The 18,545-nt window shown below is 31.1% G+C and overlaps 2 protein-coding genes across 2 annotated transcripts; one reads left to right on the top strand and one right to left on the bottom strand.

Annotated features, from left to right (window-relative positions):
- The first annotated feature begins 1,239 nt into the window (after positions 1–1,239).
- On the top strand, positions 1,240–6,728 carry LOC120077763 (DUF21 domain-containing protein At2g14520-like). Its single transcript, XM_039031770.2, has 11 exons — positions 1,240–1,705; positions 3,412–3,488; positions 3,592–3,675; positions 3,940–4,053; positions 4,142–4,228; positions 4,427–4,566; positions 4,651–4,738; positions 5,453–5,526; positions 5,620–5,744; positions 6,027–6,292; positions 6,381–6,728. The coding sequence occupies exons 1-11, from the start codon at positions 1,528–1,530 to the stop codon at positions 6,423–6,425; spliced, it is 1,278 nt and encodes a 425-aa protein (XP_038887698.1). The 5' UTR covers positions 1,240–1,527; the 3' UTR covers positions 6,426–6,728.
- Positions 6,729–9,580: 2,852 nt separating this feature from the next.
- On the bottom strand, positions 9,581–17,417 carry LOC120077762 (squalene monooxygenase SE2-like). Its single transcript, XM_039031769.2, has 8 exons — positions 16,955–17,417; positions 12,862–12,973; positions 12,581–12,755; positions 11,321–11,489; positions 10,967–11,185; positions 10,544–10,819; positions 10,164–10,442; positions 9,581–10,047 (listed from the first exon to the last, which is right to left on the bottom strand). Exons 1-8 carry the CDS (start codon positions 17,189–17,191, stop codon positions 9,943–9,945), a joined length of 1,572 nt encoding a protein of 523 aa, XP_038887697.1. The 5' UTR covers positions 17,192–17,417; the 3' UTR covers positions 9,581–9,942.
- Between the last annotated feature and the right edge of the window lie 1,128 nt (positions 17,418–18,545).

The following is an 18,545-nucleotide window of genomic DNA, read 5'->3' as shown; positions in this document are numbered from 1 at the left end:
TATTCAGAGATGATTAAATTACAACATTTAGTTCTTATGTTGAAGAGAAAAATGAAATTTAGTTCTATAGTTTATAATTGAATTTTATTCTTATTATTTGACAAAACTTGTATCAGATTATAGGGACTAGTTATAAAGTTTTATCAAATCATAAGAATTAAATTCTAACTTTTAAAATTATAAAGATTAATTTCTAACTTTCTCCTAATTATAAGAACAAATGTATAAACTAAGGTGAAGAATGTAATTGATGAGATCAATATTTTTAGTGAGGCGATTGGAAAATGTATCTTTGTCATTTTGTACTCTAGTTGCTCATTGTGTGGCTCTTTATGTTAAGATTCTAGTAAAAGTTGGGTAGCTAATTTCCGCAACTAGATTTACACTATTATTATTGACGACCGTTTCTTTCTATTGTCCATTTGAGTTTGAGCTTTTATGAAGTTTGTTTCTCCTTAATAGAAAAAATAGCAAATTTAGGATTGTTTCTAAATATAAAAAACTGATGAAAAATATTTTCGATGTCTATAAGTATTTATCACTCATAGACAGTGACATTTTATTATATTTAAAAATATTTTCAATATTTTTGTCATTTAAAAACAGTTACCCGTAAATTTATGATTTAAACTTTAATTTATTAAAAAAAATGAAAACTTTACACTCTTTGATGTTTTTAGTAGGGATGTACACGAGTTGGGTTGGGTTGAAGGTATTTTTTTGGACCAACCCGGAAATTGGGTTGGTTTGATTGGCAACCCAAATGACCTAAATAAACTTTCCAACCCAACCAAACTCAACCCTAATTTGAAGGGTTGAGTTGTCGAGTTATAACTCATTTTTTTATTAAAAAATAAAAAAAATGTAAATTTATATACAACACACGACTAATAACTAAAATCTCCTAAAATTAAGATGCTAGATACTAAATATCTATGATATTTATTGTAAACTTTAAATAAAACAAATATCATAATAATTTTAAAAGAAAAATATTAAAAATTAAAAAATTAATCAATACAAAGAAATTTAAACTTTAAACAAAGAAATTCAAATTTTAAATAAAGAGGAATATATATATAAAATTCGGGTTGAGTTGGGTCACCCTTACATTTTAGATTGGGTAGTCTGGCGGATTATTTGAACACCCATAATTTTTAAGCTGAAAGAAATGTTTAAAATTGATTAAATAATGAATTTTATTTATTATATATTATTGCAGTTAGGTCCCTATTAAAGTATAAATTTTCAAATAGCCCCTTCTCTTCTGCTTCCACATCCATCATCATCATCACCTTCTTCTTCTTCTCTCTCTCTCTCTCTACTGTACACGTTCACCTCCCTCTCTCTTCTCAGAACAAACGTATATTCTCTCTCTCCTCTTTCTCTCTCATTTCTTCTCTATATATAATCCCTCTTTTCTCCCACTGTCTCTCTAATGGCTCTTCTTCACCGCCAACCTCTCTAACTGAAACCCCCTTCTCAAACTTCCTCTTTCTTTAACTCACCGCCGGCCGGACGGACTGAATGGCCGTCGAATACGAATGCTGCAGCCCCAATTTCTTCATCCACATACTCATCATCGTCCTCTTGGTCCTCTTTGCCGGCTTGATGTCCGGTCTCACCCTCGGCCTCATGTCCATGAGCCTTGTCGATCTCGAAGTCCTTGCCAAGTCCGGTACCCCCAAGGACCGCATACACGCCGGTGAACTTCCCTTTTCTTCTTCATCTTCTTCTTCCTCTTCTTTACTCTGCTTTCATTGTTTAATCGATCCTTATTGTGTGGGGCCGTTTGCTAGATCCTCTCCTTTCATTACTTACTAATTCTTGTATTATTCGTTATTTTTTGTTCCCCCTTTTCTCCATTTCCTTTTTTATTCAGTAGATATTGTTTACCTAGAACCAATTTGAGACTTCCCCTGTTTTTCATTGCCGAGGGAATGAGTTGAATCTGTTTTGGGGGGATTAACTATTGGGAATTGGGATAAGGATAAACATATAGGCGGTGGCGTTTGGTTTTTTTAATGCTTGCTTGAAAGCAGAGAAGAGTTGGAATGAAGAGTCTGTCTGATGAATTTTATCGTTCTGTTTTGATTTTTGATTTGTTGCTTGGGTCAATGAAAGGGTTAGTATGACGTCTTTTCAATGCACTTTCTACTCGCTCTGAGTATTAAAGGATGTATAAATCGACAAAATGTAACAGTGTTAAACTGTAGCTTGTAAGTTGCGTCCTGGTTTGGTATATTGACGACTTTGGAAGATTTTAAACCCTAACGTGCAAGGGACTTTCTTCTTTTTGTTTCTGAAGGTGTTTTTATTGTACTTTCTGGCTAAAAGTTATTGATGTTTTGAGATTTGGTTTTTTACTTGATGACAATACTTTTACAAATGAGGGAAATGGAGAGGGGATTAGAACCTATGATCTCTTAAGGAGAGGTATTAAATATCGGAACAATTCAACTTAGCTTTGATTGACATTTGAGACGTTGAGCTAATGTCTCTCTAAAATGGCCTCTCCTCCAAGTTACTGTAGGGTTGTGTTACCATAGAAAAAGAAAATATTGATATTGCAGTGTGTTAATTTATGTCTCATGTTTTCGTTGATAAGAAATAATAGCATATGGTCTTTTATAATAGTTTGCTTCAACTTATTTTGACAATATTGAAAATTAAATTCTAGGGATGTTTCTCCAAATATATTTTGGTGCTTGACCATTAATTTTATTTGAGAAATGTAATGTTATTAACAAGCTTCAAAAGTCTATGCAACATTCTGCCAATTTGACAATAGTTCAATAGAAGAGACACTAATTACCATCTTATAGGTCGATGGTTCAATCCCTCGCTATGCAATTGTTGAACTAAAAAAGAAAAAAGAAAAGAAAAAATAAGAATAAAACAAGAATTCTTGCTTGGTTGACCTGAACTTCGTAGAGGATATTTCCTAATTCTTGAAAATTTGAACTCATTTTGTTAAATTGTATTTCTCATAGGTTAAAAAACATAACTATGTTTCTTTTTCTTTTTCTTAATAAAAAAGTTCACTCTTGAATTATCATGCACGAACATAAGAATCTGATAATTGACCATTTACAAGGAGACAACTCCATGCTAAAGCAAAACTGTAAATAATAACAACTAGGCAAACAAACAAGGGCTCAACTTTCAGGAGTAAATGCACGTGCTTATATGTGACATCTTCCTATACGACAGATTCTAACAGATGCAAGAAAAAATTTGTTAAAAATTTATATTTTGCTGACTTGAGGATCAGAGGAACGTGACTTTTACTCTTCTGTACTTCTGATGACCCCCCAACCTCTTTCTAATGCTTTTCTGTTTAAACTTCAATGTGAGTCTGTGATATTGTGATTAAAACCTCCCCTTAATAATTTACTTCGTTTTGTACAGCAAAGATATTGCCAGTTGTTAAAAACCAGCATTTATTGCTTTGCACCCTACTGATATGCAATGCAGCAGCCATGGAGGTACATTTTATTGACATGTAACGAATAAGTGTGAATGAGATTGAACAAAGGCAGTAAATTCAGGGAAAAACATGTTCAATGTTTGAAATAACTGTTTCTGCAGGCACTTCCTATTTTTCTCGATAGCCTGGTTACAGCTTGGGGTGCTATTCTAATCTCGGTGACATTGATTCTTCTATTTGGCGAGGTTAGAGTAATTATCTGGGAAATGGTTTTCTTTTTTCAAGTTTGGATTACTTGTTCTTTTTTTTTTTTTTTTTTAATTTCAATAGAAGTTTACAAGCTCACTCAAGGATTGGCCTGCATTATGGGTCTGCAACTGTGTCATCGTTGCCTTTCTTCACAGTTGCTACTTTTTGCTGTATTGATACCTCAGTTCACATTTTTCAGATGGTACCAAATTTCAGGGGTAAATTTAATGATTAAATATCTATTTACTTTTGATGCACAGATTATACCACAATCTGTTTGCTCTCGGTATGGTTTGGCAATCGGATCAACAGTTGCTCCTTTCGTCCGTGTTCTTGTCTGGATTTGCTTCCCTGTTGCATATCCAATCAGCAAGGTAGACATTGAGAACTTGAGTTGCTTAAATTTACCACATTATTGTTCAAAATGGTTCCTTCGTTATTTATGCTAAATGTGATTTCCAGCTACTAGACTTTCTACTGGGCCATGGACGTGTAGCTCTTTTCCGTAGAGCTGAGCTGAAAACACTTGTCAATTTGCACGGTAATGAGGTATATATGTGGGTCTAATACCTATCTAATTTGGTTTTAATTTATTCTTGTGAGATTTGACTCTGTATGGGTGTGTGTGGTCATATTTATTTTAAATCTTTGGTAGAGTAGTAACGAGCTTTCTTATACCAACTTCTTTGCTTCTCTTTTGTGCTCCCATTATTTTATTTACTAATGCCTCGTGTTAACCTGTAATAGGCTGGAAAGGGTGGAGAACTGACGCACGATGAAACCACTATTATTGCTGGAGCCCTTGAACTGAGTGAGAAGACAGCTGGTGATGCCATGACTCCTATATCTGAAACTTTTGCTATTGACATTAATGCAAAGCTCGATAGGTAATCTGCTTGTTGAAGAATAAGACAACAAATAACTCTCCTTCACAATAAGCTACTCCTGAAGTACTTGTTATGATTGCGTAGGAATTTGATGAATCTCGTTCTCGAGAAAGGGCATAGCAGGGTGCCAGTTTATTATGAAGAACCAACCAACATAATTGGTCTTATCCTGGTAAACTTTTTAATCATCTCTGCTCTCTTATACGTCAAACAACCTCTCTATATAATGAAGTTTGTGATTTTTCCATGATTTTCTTTGAGGTCTCCATTGAGCAGTGAATTTCTTCTACTAGTATTGGTTGTCATTGTATACTTTATTTGGTCATGGAGTGATTGGAACTTTTGTGGCATGTCTTTTGTTTGTTTTTGTTTATCTTTCTTTTTCTGTTTTCCATAATAAGGAAAGGGTTATCTTAAAAAAGTATCCAATTCAGGGATATATTCCCTTATCTGAATTGTAACGTTTAGAAGTAATTAGTATCCGAATTAGGGATCAAATTTGAAAACACACTAATAATATTCTGTATATATGTTGACAAAAGTTGGTACTTGGTCAAAGCTACATTTTCTTTTTATCTTTTCATTAGAACAATGTTATTTACTTTCCTTTATTCATTGACAATTTCAAACTTTAGTCAAACAAATTTGTAATTGGTTTCAGCCTTTGCAAATATTCTATAGATCATTTCTACCTATTCACTTTGATGCTAAGCTGGAGGCTTTACTCCTATTTTTCTATACCAACAAGCACTCTTTGGAAAATTCTATTAATGTCTCACCCATTCTCTGTATTCTTTGATCTCTCCGACTTTTCCAAACTGCAACTATCCTCACTTGCAAAAGGTAATTTCTCCTTTGGTTTAATACTTTTGTTTTTATGTATTAGGTTAAAAATTTGCTTACAATCCACCCAGATGATGAAGTTCCAGTAAAGAGTGTTACCATCCGAAGGATTCCTAGGTACATTGATGGCAGAAATGATATTCTTGTTTCATATTTGACAGTTCAAATTCTAGTGTCACTTTGATGTTAGATAATTGAGTTCTGTTACAGGGTTCCAGAAACTATGCCATTATATGACATTTTGAATGAGTTCCAGAAAGGTCATAGCCACATGGCCATTGTTGTTAAACAGTGCAACAAAATGAATGGGAAACCTGATGATAAACTGGGTGACGGTATGTACCTCTGTGTTTGTAATTTATTACTCTGTTTGGTTAAGAGCCAAGAGATCATGGGTACCATAAATCTATGGTAGCCACCTACCTAAGATTTAATATTTATAAGTTCCTTTGACACCCAAATGTTATAGGGTCGGGTGAGTTGTCCCATGAGATTAGTCAAGTGTGTGTAAGCTAGTCTGAACACTCACGGATATCAAGAGAGAGAATGCCCTGTTTGGTTTTTTAAGGTTCTGGTTTTAATGGCATTGTATTAATTGAAGTGCTTTCTCAAACTAGATTCCCAGAGAGATGTTAGAATTGATGTGGATGGTGAAAAGCCCCCACAAGAAAAAACTTTGAAGAACAAGAGGCCACTACAGAAGTGGAAAAGCTTTCCCACCACAAACAATTCATTTAGGAGTGGCTCTAGGAGCAAGAAGTGGACGAAAGATATGTACTCTGATATCCTGCAGATAGATGGAAGTCCTCTTCCTAAGCTCGCCGAGGAAGAAGAAGCTGTCGGCGTCATAACGATGGAAGATGTCATTGAAGAACTTTTGCAGGTATGAACTGTTCATCATGCATATAAAATAATTGATCGTTAGTTTTTTTATATATATATATATGTAGTATTGACATTTATTTTCACAGGAGGAGATCTTTGATGAGACTGATCATCATTTTGAGGACTCATGATAGTGGTTAGTGAAGGAATGGAATGGTTGGTTCTAATTATATACACACGTAGATAATCACGAAAATATTTGTTGAATTTGTTGATGTTCTTTATAGATTTTGGAACCCACAAAACTCAAATCGAAGCTTTTGAGGGTTAAGAAGCAGAAAAGTATGTGTTGTAGTATGTTAGATGTTTTTAGAGCTGAAAGAGTGTCAAAGTAGGAAGAAGAGGAAAACTCAAATTTCAGATTGCTACTTGCATATGTTTTGTTCTTTTCTCTTCCCTTTTGTTGTATAAAGCTTCCCATCTGTATTTGCATCTCTCTCTCTCTCTAGCCAACTTTGAAGAATTTTTTTGGGATGTGCTGTTATTACCCATTTGAGCCTATTTAACTTGGTACAAATTTAGCACTTTGGTTTTAAAAGTTCTATTATAGTCAGGGTGAAAAGAATGTTTACCCGATTTCCTTGACTAAGAAGTTTGAAGTTTGAATCTATCTATTACTCACTAGAAAAAAAAAATTATCTATGAAAGAGAAGTTAATACTTGAGGAATTGGGCTGGGAAGAAAAATGGGTATATTTTTGGTGTATTATTAGAGTTTTGTGTAGTAGGGTTCACTTATAATAGCAATCCTCTCCGGAGTGGGAGATACGAATCATAAATTCTTTTATTTAGCCAAATTATTGGAATATTATTTTTTGTTTTTGTAGTACGAGTATAATCCCAATTGAACTAAATTTATTTTGGCATAAAATTTTAATAACCTTCTTAAAGATGCTGAAATGGGGATTAGTTTGGTAAACTTCTAATTATCTATTATGTGCTCAAACCTTATATATCAAGACATTATACTTAATACTAGCTACCCCACATAATATCTATCACAAAGTTTAGAGTAAAATGGTCACCTTGTATCTAGTGTGAAATAAAGATTATCTTACCTACAACAAAATTACAAAATTTGGTAACCTAGTTCAGTATAGTACTAGCTATGCAATGTGCTTGAAAAAAGATATAAAGTCAAGCAAATACAATAATATGCTTATTTATAAATAAATGGTAATTACAGCGACACTCGTCAGTCTAATTCAAGCAAATACAATAATATGCTTAGCTGTAAATAAATGGGAATTACAGTGACATTCGTCAGTCCAACTTAGAGAACGATTACTTAGGTTCCCTCTAAGTGTAAGGCACTCTCAATGAAATTTAGACTTTGTTAAGTATGAGATCCTCTCATCTTTCATGTACTTAGGCTCCACCTAAGTATAAGAATTAGGAGTGAGCATGATAGATCGAAAAAGCAAGTCGAACAACAGAACCAAAGTCAGTTTGGAAGAATTTCACATCGAAAAATTCCAAAAAAAAAAAAAAAAAAGAGTAAAATCGATGAAACAGACTGATCGACTAACTTTTACTCCTCGACGGTCAAGATTGGTTTAAATATTTACTAAATCGACTGTAGCCGGTTCGATGGCGGTTTAGTTGAAAAACCGACTCCAACCGACCAATGTTCACCTCTAATAAGAATATTGGCGAACGATCACGTAGGTCCCACCTAAGTAGGAGACTCTCTCTCAACTCAGACTTTTATCTTTCCCACTTTAAATGAAAATCAGTTCACTTAGAATATTTAGACTTGCCCTAAGTATGTGAGTCCCTTCTCAAGATGTAGTAAAATAATTCGGTATGAACTAGAGATTCTCTCTAGATTGACAGTAGAACAAACTTCACAATCATAAGATTGGTATACGAAGAAAATGTCTCTTCCCACAACTTGTCACAGCAACACCCCAGACTTTACACAACGGTACAAATTCTTCAAAGGTGTAAACCTTAAAAAGAGAACCATACTCTCCTGAAAAGGAGAAAATAAACCAAAAATAGCAATCACCACAAAGAGCATAACAGAAATCTCTAATAATAACGAGCATGAATTTTCTAGATAAGGAAAAAAAATATATTTGGCAAGATCAATGTCTTGAAGGATAATTCGAAGGACAATTTGAAGGATATCCTGAAAAAATATAGTCAATACCAAATCTCTAATTTGAAGGATTAAATTTTACTGACTTTGCAGAAAAAATAAAGTTTTTGTATTTGTCTTGTTACAAGACAATACTTTAAAATTTTGAATAAAATAAAACACGATTCAAAATTATTTAATATTTACTTTGAATTATTCTTTTAAGTTGAAAAAATATCAATTTATACTTGTAAATTCTAGTGATATATCAATTTAAAGAACTAATAATTGTATCAATTTAAATTCTAACTTTTTTAAGTGTATCATTTTATGTCATTTGTTACGTTCCGTTTGGAAAATCAATATGAAAATTATAAGTGTACTAATAAAACCCTAGACTTTCATAAATGATTAATTTAGACTTTTAGTCAAAATGTCTCCATGCATTTACTTTAATCGTTCATTGTGTAATGCTGACATTTGAAGAAGTCTACACACATTTAAACAACAATGCAGAGATGATTTTCAAAGATAGTTATAATGAAATATCTTAATTAATTGATATTGGTCAAACAAAATCTGGAAGAATGTCAATTGATATACTAGTGAAAGTTTAGGTCTAAATTATTATAATTATTAGTTCAGAATTTAAATTGATATAACCTCTTAAGGCTAAAGTTTCGGAGTATGGATGGTTATTTACCCTAAAAAAATCAGAACAATTGTTATAATTTGTTTAAAAAATAATAACTCGACTGATTAGAACATTTTCAACATTAGAATTTTTACTCCAAATATTATACTAAAAACAATAAAATTATTAATATCTAGATTTTTGTGAGAACTTGTTATAAGATAATTTTATATAAATGAAAAATAATCACTTTTACTAATACTGTACACAACAACAATTCTTAAAATTCTTCCCTGATTACTTCTTAGAGGTAAGGAATGGAGTTGTTAAATCTAAAGAATTGTATAAATGTATAGGGAGTTTATAAGACAAAGTTTATCTTTTTCAATCGTAGATCCTGCGAATTATTTTGACCAAATTTTTCCTTGAGAGCTAGAAACTTGAGGACACAGACCAATGACTTTTTGAAGACAAAAAGGTGACATTTTGAAGCTTCAAAAAGATGCAAAGATATAAGAAACAAAAACAATACCAAATGGTCATCAGTAATAAAGTGTGCTTAGACTGAAATGAGGCTAATTTACACACTGGCTTATAACTTTATTACCCTCAAAATATTTTCTATAGCAATAGGGGGTGGTAACAGAAGGTCAAAGAATTCTTAAATTTTTTAAAAAAAAAAAAGAAAAAAAGAAGGGAATTTGGTTCCCAAACAGGAGAAAGAGAGGAGAAGATGAAACAAAAACTATATAAAGTTTAAGGGATAAACTCTACATTACAGTTCATTTTCCTATCAGTAGCATTTCCCCCTTCAATTCTTTGGACTTCGGGAAATATACTACTAAGTACAATAAGTTTTTTTCCATAGAAATTCTCTCTCTGTCTCTCTCCCTTTTTATATTGAATATTTTGTTTTACCTTTTCCCTTGCTTTCACTGCATAGGAGGGGTTCTGTAATATGCAGGCACTGTTGCAGGAAAGAACATTTGTCTCACTCCTTCAGCCTTTATTATGGGAAAAATTATGCCTGCTGCTCCCTACAATGTTGAAAGTTGAGATATAATTTATAAACAAGTTAGAAAGTGCTCCATTCCATAGATAATGTAAGTTGATATGCAGATTTAAGCAGGATTTGGATGATGAGAATGTGTACCGTAATCAACCGAACTCCAATCCATATACGCTTAGGTGAGGGGAATGGGATTAGCAACCGACCGACACCGTATATAGCAACAGCAAAGAAGTGACAGAACAAGCTTAATGGCCGCGGGTTAAGACCAGAGAGAAGAGCCACTGGTCCGGATGAAAACACGCCTCCTAGACTCAAATAGTCGAAACAAGCTTCGCGCATTTCTTTCCTGGCTGGATCTGGTGATGCACAAAACACCCTGTATAAGGCACCTGCCAATGTGTTTATCGTAGATGCCACTGGCTGCAAAGGATGAATAAGAGCCATCGTCAATGTTAGAAAGCTCAAGTGGTAGGCCAAAACTAGTATATATCGAGGTAACTCTATTAGGATGTCTGTGATACCTTGCGCAAAGTGTAGAAGGATTCGAGATAGTTGCACAAGGCATCAGCATCCTTTAAATTTGAAAGGGGTCGAAGGAGGTCTCTTAGCAAAACGATATCGGCGAGAGCAACCGTCATTCCTCCACCTGTCAAAGGATGTCGCATGTTGAATGCATCACCCAAGAGAAGTGCTCCTGGAGTGGGATGTGGTATTGCTGGCATGCTTCGATTTGTTGTGCTTTTTATATTTCCCTTCTCAATTGCAGCAATGAAGGCAGCATACAACTCGGGCGGTAGCTGGAATACGACATTCTCAAAATCAACAAGCAAGCCAAAAGGGCAGATTCTTGTACTTCTAGGTGCCAAATGAAGAAAAAAAAAGGAAAAAAAAACATACAGAACCAAGTTGAGAAACTGGCAAGAGGAATTAATGTGTAAAGGTACCTGAGGAGCTACAACGGTTTTCAAGTATTGTGCCATTTCGCCATTAGCCACCGAAGGCACCTTTTGGCCGGGGATATCGACTAAGCAGCGTACCTCTGTGCTGCTAATCGGGTATAACAAGATAGGCGATGGATCTGCTAGGACAACATGTCCATGATTTTCAAGGGGAAGCTTACAGTTCTCCAGGACCAAACCAACAAAGCACGAGGGAATATCAATCTGCAGAAAGGATCATGACAATGTTTTTAGTGAATTCTCAGGGGCTTAAGCATCAAGTATTCCAAACTTCTAATTGTACATATTGATCAGTGATCGGAACTTGATTACTTCTTCAATACATTCCACACGAATTACCTGAGGTTTGCAAAGCTTGCGACGCAAATTCGAAAAGCCACCATCACAAACAATTGTGAGGGGAGCATAAGCTGTCAACTCCTTGCCATTCTTGGTTTTATATTGCACACCTTTCACAATTCCATCTTCTTCAACTACGGACGTTACAGTCCCTTGTTCCAGTCTCACACTGAAAAGATATCAAAATTGGATAGCAGAAATAAACCAAGAATCAGTGAAGTGGAGAGGAAGAAGGACATTGAAAATCAAAGGACTTGTTTGGTTATGATTATGCTTCCAAAACTAAATTGAAGAACTAATCATCACTTCATTGTAAAATTTAGGAGACCATGGTTTATGTAATAACAAAAACATCAGCTGTCCTAAAACACAAGTGATTCGGGAAACAAACTTCTAATGATTTCCATGAGTTTTTATTCTGAAAAACAAGAAAACTGTAGGGTTGACTTTCCAATTTCCTCCCTAAGCTTTTAAAACATCTGTTTTACCCTGTACTTTCATTTTTGTTCTTTTCTATATTTAGTTACTTACAAATGGATAATGTAGTTTCAGCATGGACATACTGAAATTGGCTAATGGCATGTTCGTGATGGGGTATTTGGGCCCTAACTTCAAGTGGATAGAGTGGTCTATTGTAGCCCACTCCATGTTTAGGGTTCCAATTATCATGGCCGGTGTTTCCAATTATCATAATATACAATTAATTGCAGTATTACTATTTCAAATCTCTCTTCCTTATAGTGCTTACTATTTGTTACAGTATTTATTATTTCCTACCCAAATTAAAATAGCTTACACCCCTACAGACTATTATAATGCACGGATTATAATATCTACTAACTATAATAACCAACTCCACGTCCCAAACACGAGTGTTTTTGAAATGGTCAGAAGACACAAGCCAATTCATTGACGTTCCAAATCAACCATTCGAAATCAATGAAAGACACGTTTGAAAATGTAAAATCAAATATTAAATTGATTTGAAATGAAAAATATATGTTTGCGAGTGACACTGAACATGAAATATTGCTTTTAATCCCTTCAAAACCACTCTTAAACATGCAAGCATAAGGAAAACAAATATAAGGCGGAAAAATTAGAGGGAAAAAATGACTAAAATGATAACATTTTAAAAACCCAGAAACTATAATCAACAGTTGAAAAGATTAAGAACAAAAACAAAGCAACCCCATAACAAGAAATGGGGTATAGCGGAGAAGAAAAATGTGAATGAAAAGGGGAAATTCAGAAGGTTACTTGGACAGAGCAGCAGCCTTTTCCCTCAACCTCTGAATGAAACGGCCATTGTGAAAGCTTCTACCAGAAACATTGGAATCAAATTTCTCCAAAGGATAAGCCAATCTGGTGTGGTTGCCATCCTTGTAGAGCGCATAACCAAACACCTGCTGAGCATCGATTCCCTTAAGACTATCTGTGGGAAATGGATTCAGAAAACAGAAGAAGGAAGTGATGAGAACTGTGATTTTAGGAAGAAAAATGAAGATTGAGGAATTGGGAAAATGGGAATTAGGGTTTACCTTCAAGCCCTAACTCGATGAGCTTCAAATAGCCGCCGGGTTGAAGCAATTCTCCGACGATTCGGTCTGGCTCCGTCAAGTCCCTTTCGATTACATGAACTCTTCGTCCATCCTGCAATCTCAGCCTTCTCAATTAGCATCAAAAAAAAAAATAAAATAAATAAATATATATTTAAATCTTTTTAAAGTTAAAATATTGGCTAAATTATAAAAAAATTGTTCTAAACTTTATACTTTACGTAAAAAAAAATACTCCTTTTCAAAAGTCTATCATCAATGTCTATCAGTGATAAAAATTGATATAAATCTATATCATTGATAGATATTGATAGGAGTCTATCAGTATTCTTTTTTGCTATTTTTATAAATATTTTGACATTTTTTTTAAAAGATGTCAATTATTATAAAAAATAAAAGAAAATAAACTTAATTTTAAAAAATTTTAAAAAAAATTATCAAACAGATCTAAATAATCAAAAACTTATTTTAGAGTGATTTTTTATTTTTTTTATTTTCTCAATTTAGAGTTCAAAGATTCAATGGAAGACATAAAAAATAAAATAAGATAATGGAAGACCAACTAAATTGACTGTGGTTTTATGATTTTTTTTTCAATGCTTCTAATAATTAAACTATATAATTTAACCTTTCATTTCATTTCTTCTTCTTCTTATTATTTGTTTAAAAAATATATTTATAAAGATCTAAAAAACTGCTCAATTTCCCAAATATTAGACTAAAATAAATAAAATAGATTATGCCAACAACCCTCTTTCTATTTTTAATTACCAACAGAACTTCTAATTATTTGAATAGATCAAAGAAAAAGTCAATTTCCATATTCCTTAAGTAATGAATTAATTTAATTAAACTTGTCAATTACGCCAAAATACCCATAAATAAATATGTATAAAAAATTTGACATTTTCTATTAATTAGGCGATTCAGACAGCTAAATATACTAAATAAAATAAAATCAGATAGCTAAATATATATTGTTTTACCTTTTCTATATATATATATATGTATGTATGAAAATTTTGACATCTTCTTTTAAACGATTCTGACAGCTAAATATACTCAAAAATGAAATTTAAATAAATAAATAAATGAATCAGACAGCTAAACATATATTTTTTTATTAAAAAAATAAAATACAGGTAAATATTAATATAAACAAATCCTGCCGCTTCCTCTTTTCCTGTCTAAATAGCCAAAAGATATACGTAATATATAAATAAATAAATAGTAGAATTCTTTTTTCTCAAATAATAAATCATAGAATTCTTTTCAATTTTGTTCTTCTACATGTATTGAAATAACCTTAACGAATAAAATATAATATTAAATAATTTATTTCATTAATGAAATTTACAATTGCAAGTTTAATATAGGATTATTTTCAAATATAGAAAAATAAATCAAAATATTTATAAATATATTTTGATATATTTGTAAATATTTTAGTTAAAATAATCCATAATATTTGAGGTTTATTTTTTAAAAAAACCATATAGTAATCATATTGGTGTGATGTAACATTGATGTTATGTTTCATTAGTTGCAGTTTTTTCTAATACCAGAGATTGGTTGTTAGCTGGGTAGTAGTGGCACTTATTAATTACAATTGAAAATTATTATTATTATTATTATTTATTTATTTATTTATTTATTTTTATGTTTTTTTTTTTTGTAAATTTCTACATAGTTATTTGTTTTTTAGTTGAAGGTGTCGTTACATTCTTCCAAATAAATAAATAAATCTCATTAGATTCAACGGATCCTTTTTTTTTTTTTCATTTAAATTTTATTTTCTCGATAAATTTGGGAGTTTCACTATTAAATTTTAAGTTGAAATTTTATATTTGTTTCTAACCATTTCAGTCATATTCGATAATAATTTATATCTTGTTTGATAATCATTTTTTTTGAAAAAAACTAAATCTATAAATATTACTTCCATCTCTAAATTTATTTTTTCACCTATAATTTAAAAAATCAAATTAAATTTTGAGAACTAAAAAAAGTAACTTTCAAAAAACTGTTTTTATTTTTTAAATTTGGCTAAGATTCATCCATTCTACTTAATAAAGATTCATATCATGGTAAAAAAATGTTCATGAAATATGCTTGATTTTCAAAAATAAAAACAAAAAAGTAAATAGTTACCAAACGAGACCTTAGTTTTTTGTTTTAAATTTTGAAAATTAAGCATATTTCATCCACATTTCTTTCAATAATTTGCATCTTTCTTAAGTATAATGTTAAATTCTTGGTCAAATTTTATAAACAAAAATAATTTTTTAAAAGCTACTTTTTTTAATTCTCAAAATAGTAGATAACAAAGTAAGAAATTTAGAGATAGAAGTAATGTTCATATGCTTAATTTTTAAAAACAAAAATCGAAAATAAAATGATTACGAAACAAACTTCTGTTTAGTTTTAGTTTGAGTTTTTTTTTTTCCTCTTCTTCTTTTTAACTCGTCAATTTGGAGAATGTTTGACTTAGAAGGTACATAATTTAATTCTTAAAGTTTCAAATTTTGAATAATTTTGTATGAAATTATATCTAAATAGAAAGGGTGTATTTTTCTTCATTACCTATTTAATAAATATAGGGAGTTTCAGGAAAGCCTTATAAGTTAAGTATTTAATTTAGTAAATTGAAAGTAAAATAAAAGTACTAATATTGTTTGAAAATTAAGAAACTAGAATAGAGAAATTTATTTAGAAACGAAACAAAAACAAATACGTTTTAGAGTAAAATTAAATTTTACACCTAATTTCAAAAAAAAAAAAGTCTTATTTGTAAAAACTATAAAATTATATATATAGCAATAATTAACTACAGTCCACTTCTCCTACTCACATACTAAAAACATTAAGACATTCCTACAAAATTACAAAAGAAACATTTTAACTTTTTAAAAATTTTAAAAAGTAGTCTTAAAAAAATGTGACAATAATAATAATAATTTCAACAACCATAATAATAATTTTCATACTAGAAAAAAATGTGTTAATAAAATATTTTGAAAACATATTGAGAAAAAAAAAATAGATACTTTTTCTGAAAAAAAGTGGATACTAAATTTCTCTTTTTTTTGGTAGAAAAGTTTTACAATCAACTATAGTTTTAAGCTTTTTGAAAATAAATCTACTAAAAAAGTTTTAAAAAAAAAAAAAAAAAACCTAAGCCAAAATAAAACTCCAGTGTATTTTTTAACACTTTTTTTTTTTAAAAAAAATAATAATTGAAGTTGGGGTAAATACACAAGCATACCAAACTACTTTCCTAAATCTAGAGATGTCCAATTTTTTCGTCCCCGCCATCGACCTCGACTTCGTTCTCACTCCGATTGACTTTTACATATTTATTTAGTATAGTTATTCAATGTTATATTATTATTATTATTATATAAATATTACATTTAAATTCAAATTTGATTATTTATTGGGAAAGATAATGAATATATTTAAATTGAAAGTTTAAATTTAGATTATATAGGTGAATAATTTGATTTATATATATTTCTTTCTACTAAAAAATTAATTAGCTTTTTTAGGTCAAAATTTGAATAATTTATTTTTAAACTTAAATTGTCATATAAAACTAATAATAATAAATAATTTAGTAACAAAATTAATTATTTAATTAAAATTTATTCACATTAATGATTTAAATTAATTGACTTTTTTTTTAAAAAAAGATAACGGAAAAAAATTTCCCATCGGAATCCCCACTGGATCCCCGTGGAGAATTTTCCGATGATGGAAGATGAAATGGGGAGCTGGAACGAGATGGGGAATAACATCCCTAGCCTCGCCCACCCAATGGACATCTCTACCTAAATCCCAACAAAAAAAAAAAGGAAAAATTGAAAAAAAAAATTACTCAAAAAAGAAAAAAAAGGACAGAATATAACAGTAAAAATACAAATTCAAAATAAAATTTAAGAAAAAAAAATGCATCCCTCTATCTTCTTATACCCAACTACAACAAACAAATTCGAAATTCAAAATTTAAAATCTCCGGATGGAAAATTAAAAAAAAATTAAGAAAAAAGAAAAAGGGAATTGAGATTAAACTGACCTTGGCGAGAGTAAAAGCAAGAGCGGCGCCGGCGACACCGGCGCCGACGACGATGACGTCAGGATCGTCGGAAGTTTCAGAACAGAGGGGAATCTGGACGGCGGAATTTGTAGATTTTGAATCGACGGCAGGGGCGGCGGCGGCGTTGTTGATTCCATCTCTAAAAGCGAAGAAGAAAAGGAGAGGAAGAATGGAGGCCAAAAGAAGGCCGAAGAGAGCCGCGGATAGAAACTCCATTGTTATAGAGAGAGAAAGGAGGAGAGAGAAATTATTGATTCAAAGAAAGAAAGATGTGAGAGACAAATGAGGATTTTAGGTATTTATAGGACAAAATATCTATTGGCAATATTTTTGTGACATTTTGCGTCCAAGCTACCACAATTATTATTATTATTACTATTTTATATTTATATATATATACACACCTAATTATTTGAGAATTTTAATATATTTTTTTAAATGGAGATTATTTGAGGAGGTGAAACAATAATGTTTTATTGAGCTTTTGGAAAAGTATTAAAAAGAGGGCAAATGTGAATTGTGAAATCGTGACACCTAGATTGTAAAAGCAAAAAGTTAATAAAGCATAAAATTATCGTTTGTAAATTTAAAAGTTGAAAGTTCGAAAACTCCTACATAAAAAGTAAAAGGTTTCAGGTTCTATAAATGGGATTTATGACTTTTTTTTTAAGGGAAAAAAACTTTTGTAGTTAAAATTACTTTAAGCTTTGATGGTATTTCTAATTGAAAAAAAAAAAAAAAAAAAAAACTTAGTGCAACCCATGGATCGTGAAGCTCAAACATCATCAAATAAAAATCTTTCATGTGGCTGTGGTAATTTTTTTAATAAAAAATGAATTATTTTTATTTTTTTTCTACTATGTATAAAAAAGAGAATGCATGGGATTAGGTACAGTCTAGGTTACACCTAATCATTGTTCTTTTTAATTTAATATTACTATGTTATTCTCAGTTCAAAAGTGGGAGAAGGGTGTGAATTGTGGTATAAGGTTTTGAGGTTTTTTTCTTTTGTTATAAAAAGTTACTTCTTGTTCGTGAACTTTCATAGAATAACGATTTAGTCTCTCATCTTTGATTCAACACGATTTAGTCCCAATCTTTTAAATTTTATAATTTAGTCCTTAAACTTCAACATGTCACAAGTTAATCATTATACTTTCAAATTTGTAACAATTTAGTTATTGTCATTTAAAAAAAAAAAACTCATCAAACTTGTCAATTTTGATGATCTAAATACTTAGACTAAATTGATACTTAATAAAATTCAAGGACTAAGTTATGGTAAGTTTCAAAATATAGGGGATAAATTATTACAAATTCAAAGAGTGAATTAGTGATTGTGGTATGGTGGAGTCTAATATGAGTTCACCAAAGATTCTAAGAAGTCTCGCATGCATGAATGATGAAAAGAATGAGAGAAAATAGATTTGAGGTTGTGAGGACAATAAGATTAAATAAGTTTGGTTAAGAATGTGTTTATGCAAATGTGCATCAAATTTTGACAACTAAAGAGCTTTTATCGAAGTTTCAACTATTGTATTAAGTAAAAGAGGCATCTCAAATTAATTGT

The sequence above is a fragment of the Benincasa hispida genome, chromosome 5, assembly GCF_027475165.1.
Source record: "Benincasa hispida cultivar pf3 chromosome 5, pf3_genome.v1.1, whole genome shotgun sequence".
NCBI classification, from domain to species: Eukaryota; Viridiplantae; Streptophyta; class Magnoliopsida; order Cucurbitales; family Cucurbitaceae; genus Benincasa; species Benincasa hispida.
This window is presented reverse-complemented; position numbering and strand designations above follow the sequence as displayed.

What these genes read in the sequence shown, in the direction of transcription:
- LOC120077762 (XM_039031769.2), bottom strand. Translation starts at nt 17,191, where the DNA reads ATGGAGTTTCTATCCGCGGCTCTCTTCGGCCTTCTTTTGGCCTCCATT. An exon ending in AAGGCTGCTGCTCTGTCCAA is followed by an intron (nt 11,490 to 12,580) that starts GTAACCTTCTGA and finishes ATATCTTTTCAG; the next exon opens with TGTGAGACTGGAACAAGGGA. An exon ending in CCTTCTACACTTTGCGCAAG is followed by an intron (nt 10,443 to 10,543) that starts GTATCACAGACA and finishes CATCCTTTGCAG; the next exon opens with CCAGTGGCATCTACGATAAA.
- LOC120077763 (XM_039031770.2), top strand. Translation starts at nt 1,528, where the DNA reads ATGGCCGTCGAATACGAATGCTGCAGCCCCAATTTCTTCATCCACATA. An exon ending in TCAATTTGCACGGTAATGAG is followed by an intron (nt 4,229 to 4,426) that starts GTATATATGTGG and finishes AACCTGTAATAG; the next exon opens with GCTGGAAAGGGTGGAGAACT. An exon ending in TCATTGAAGAACTTTTGCAG is followed by an intron (nt 6,293 to 6,380) that starts GTATGAACTGTT and finishes TTATTTTCACAG; the next exon opens with GAGGAGATCTTTGATGAGAC.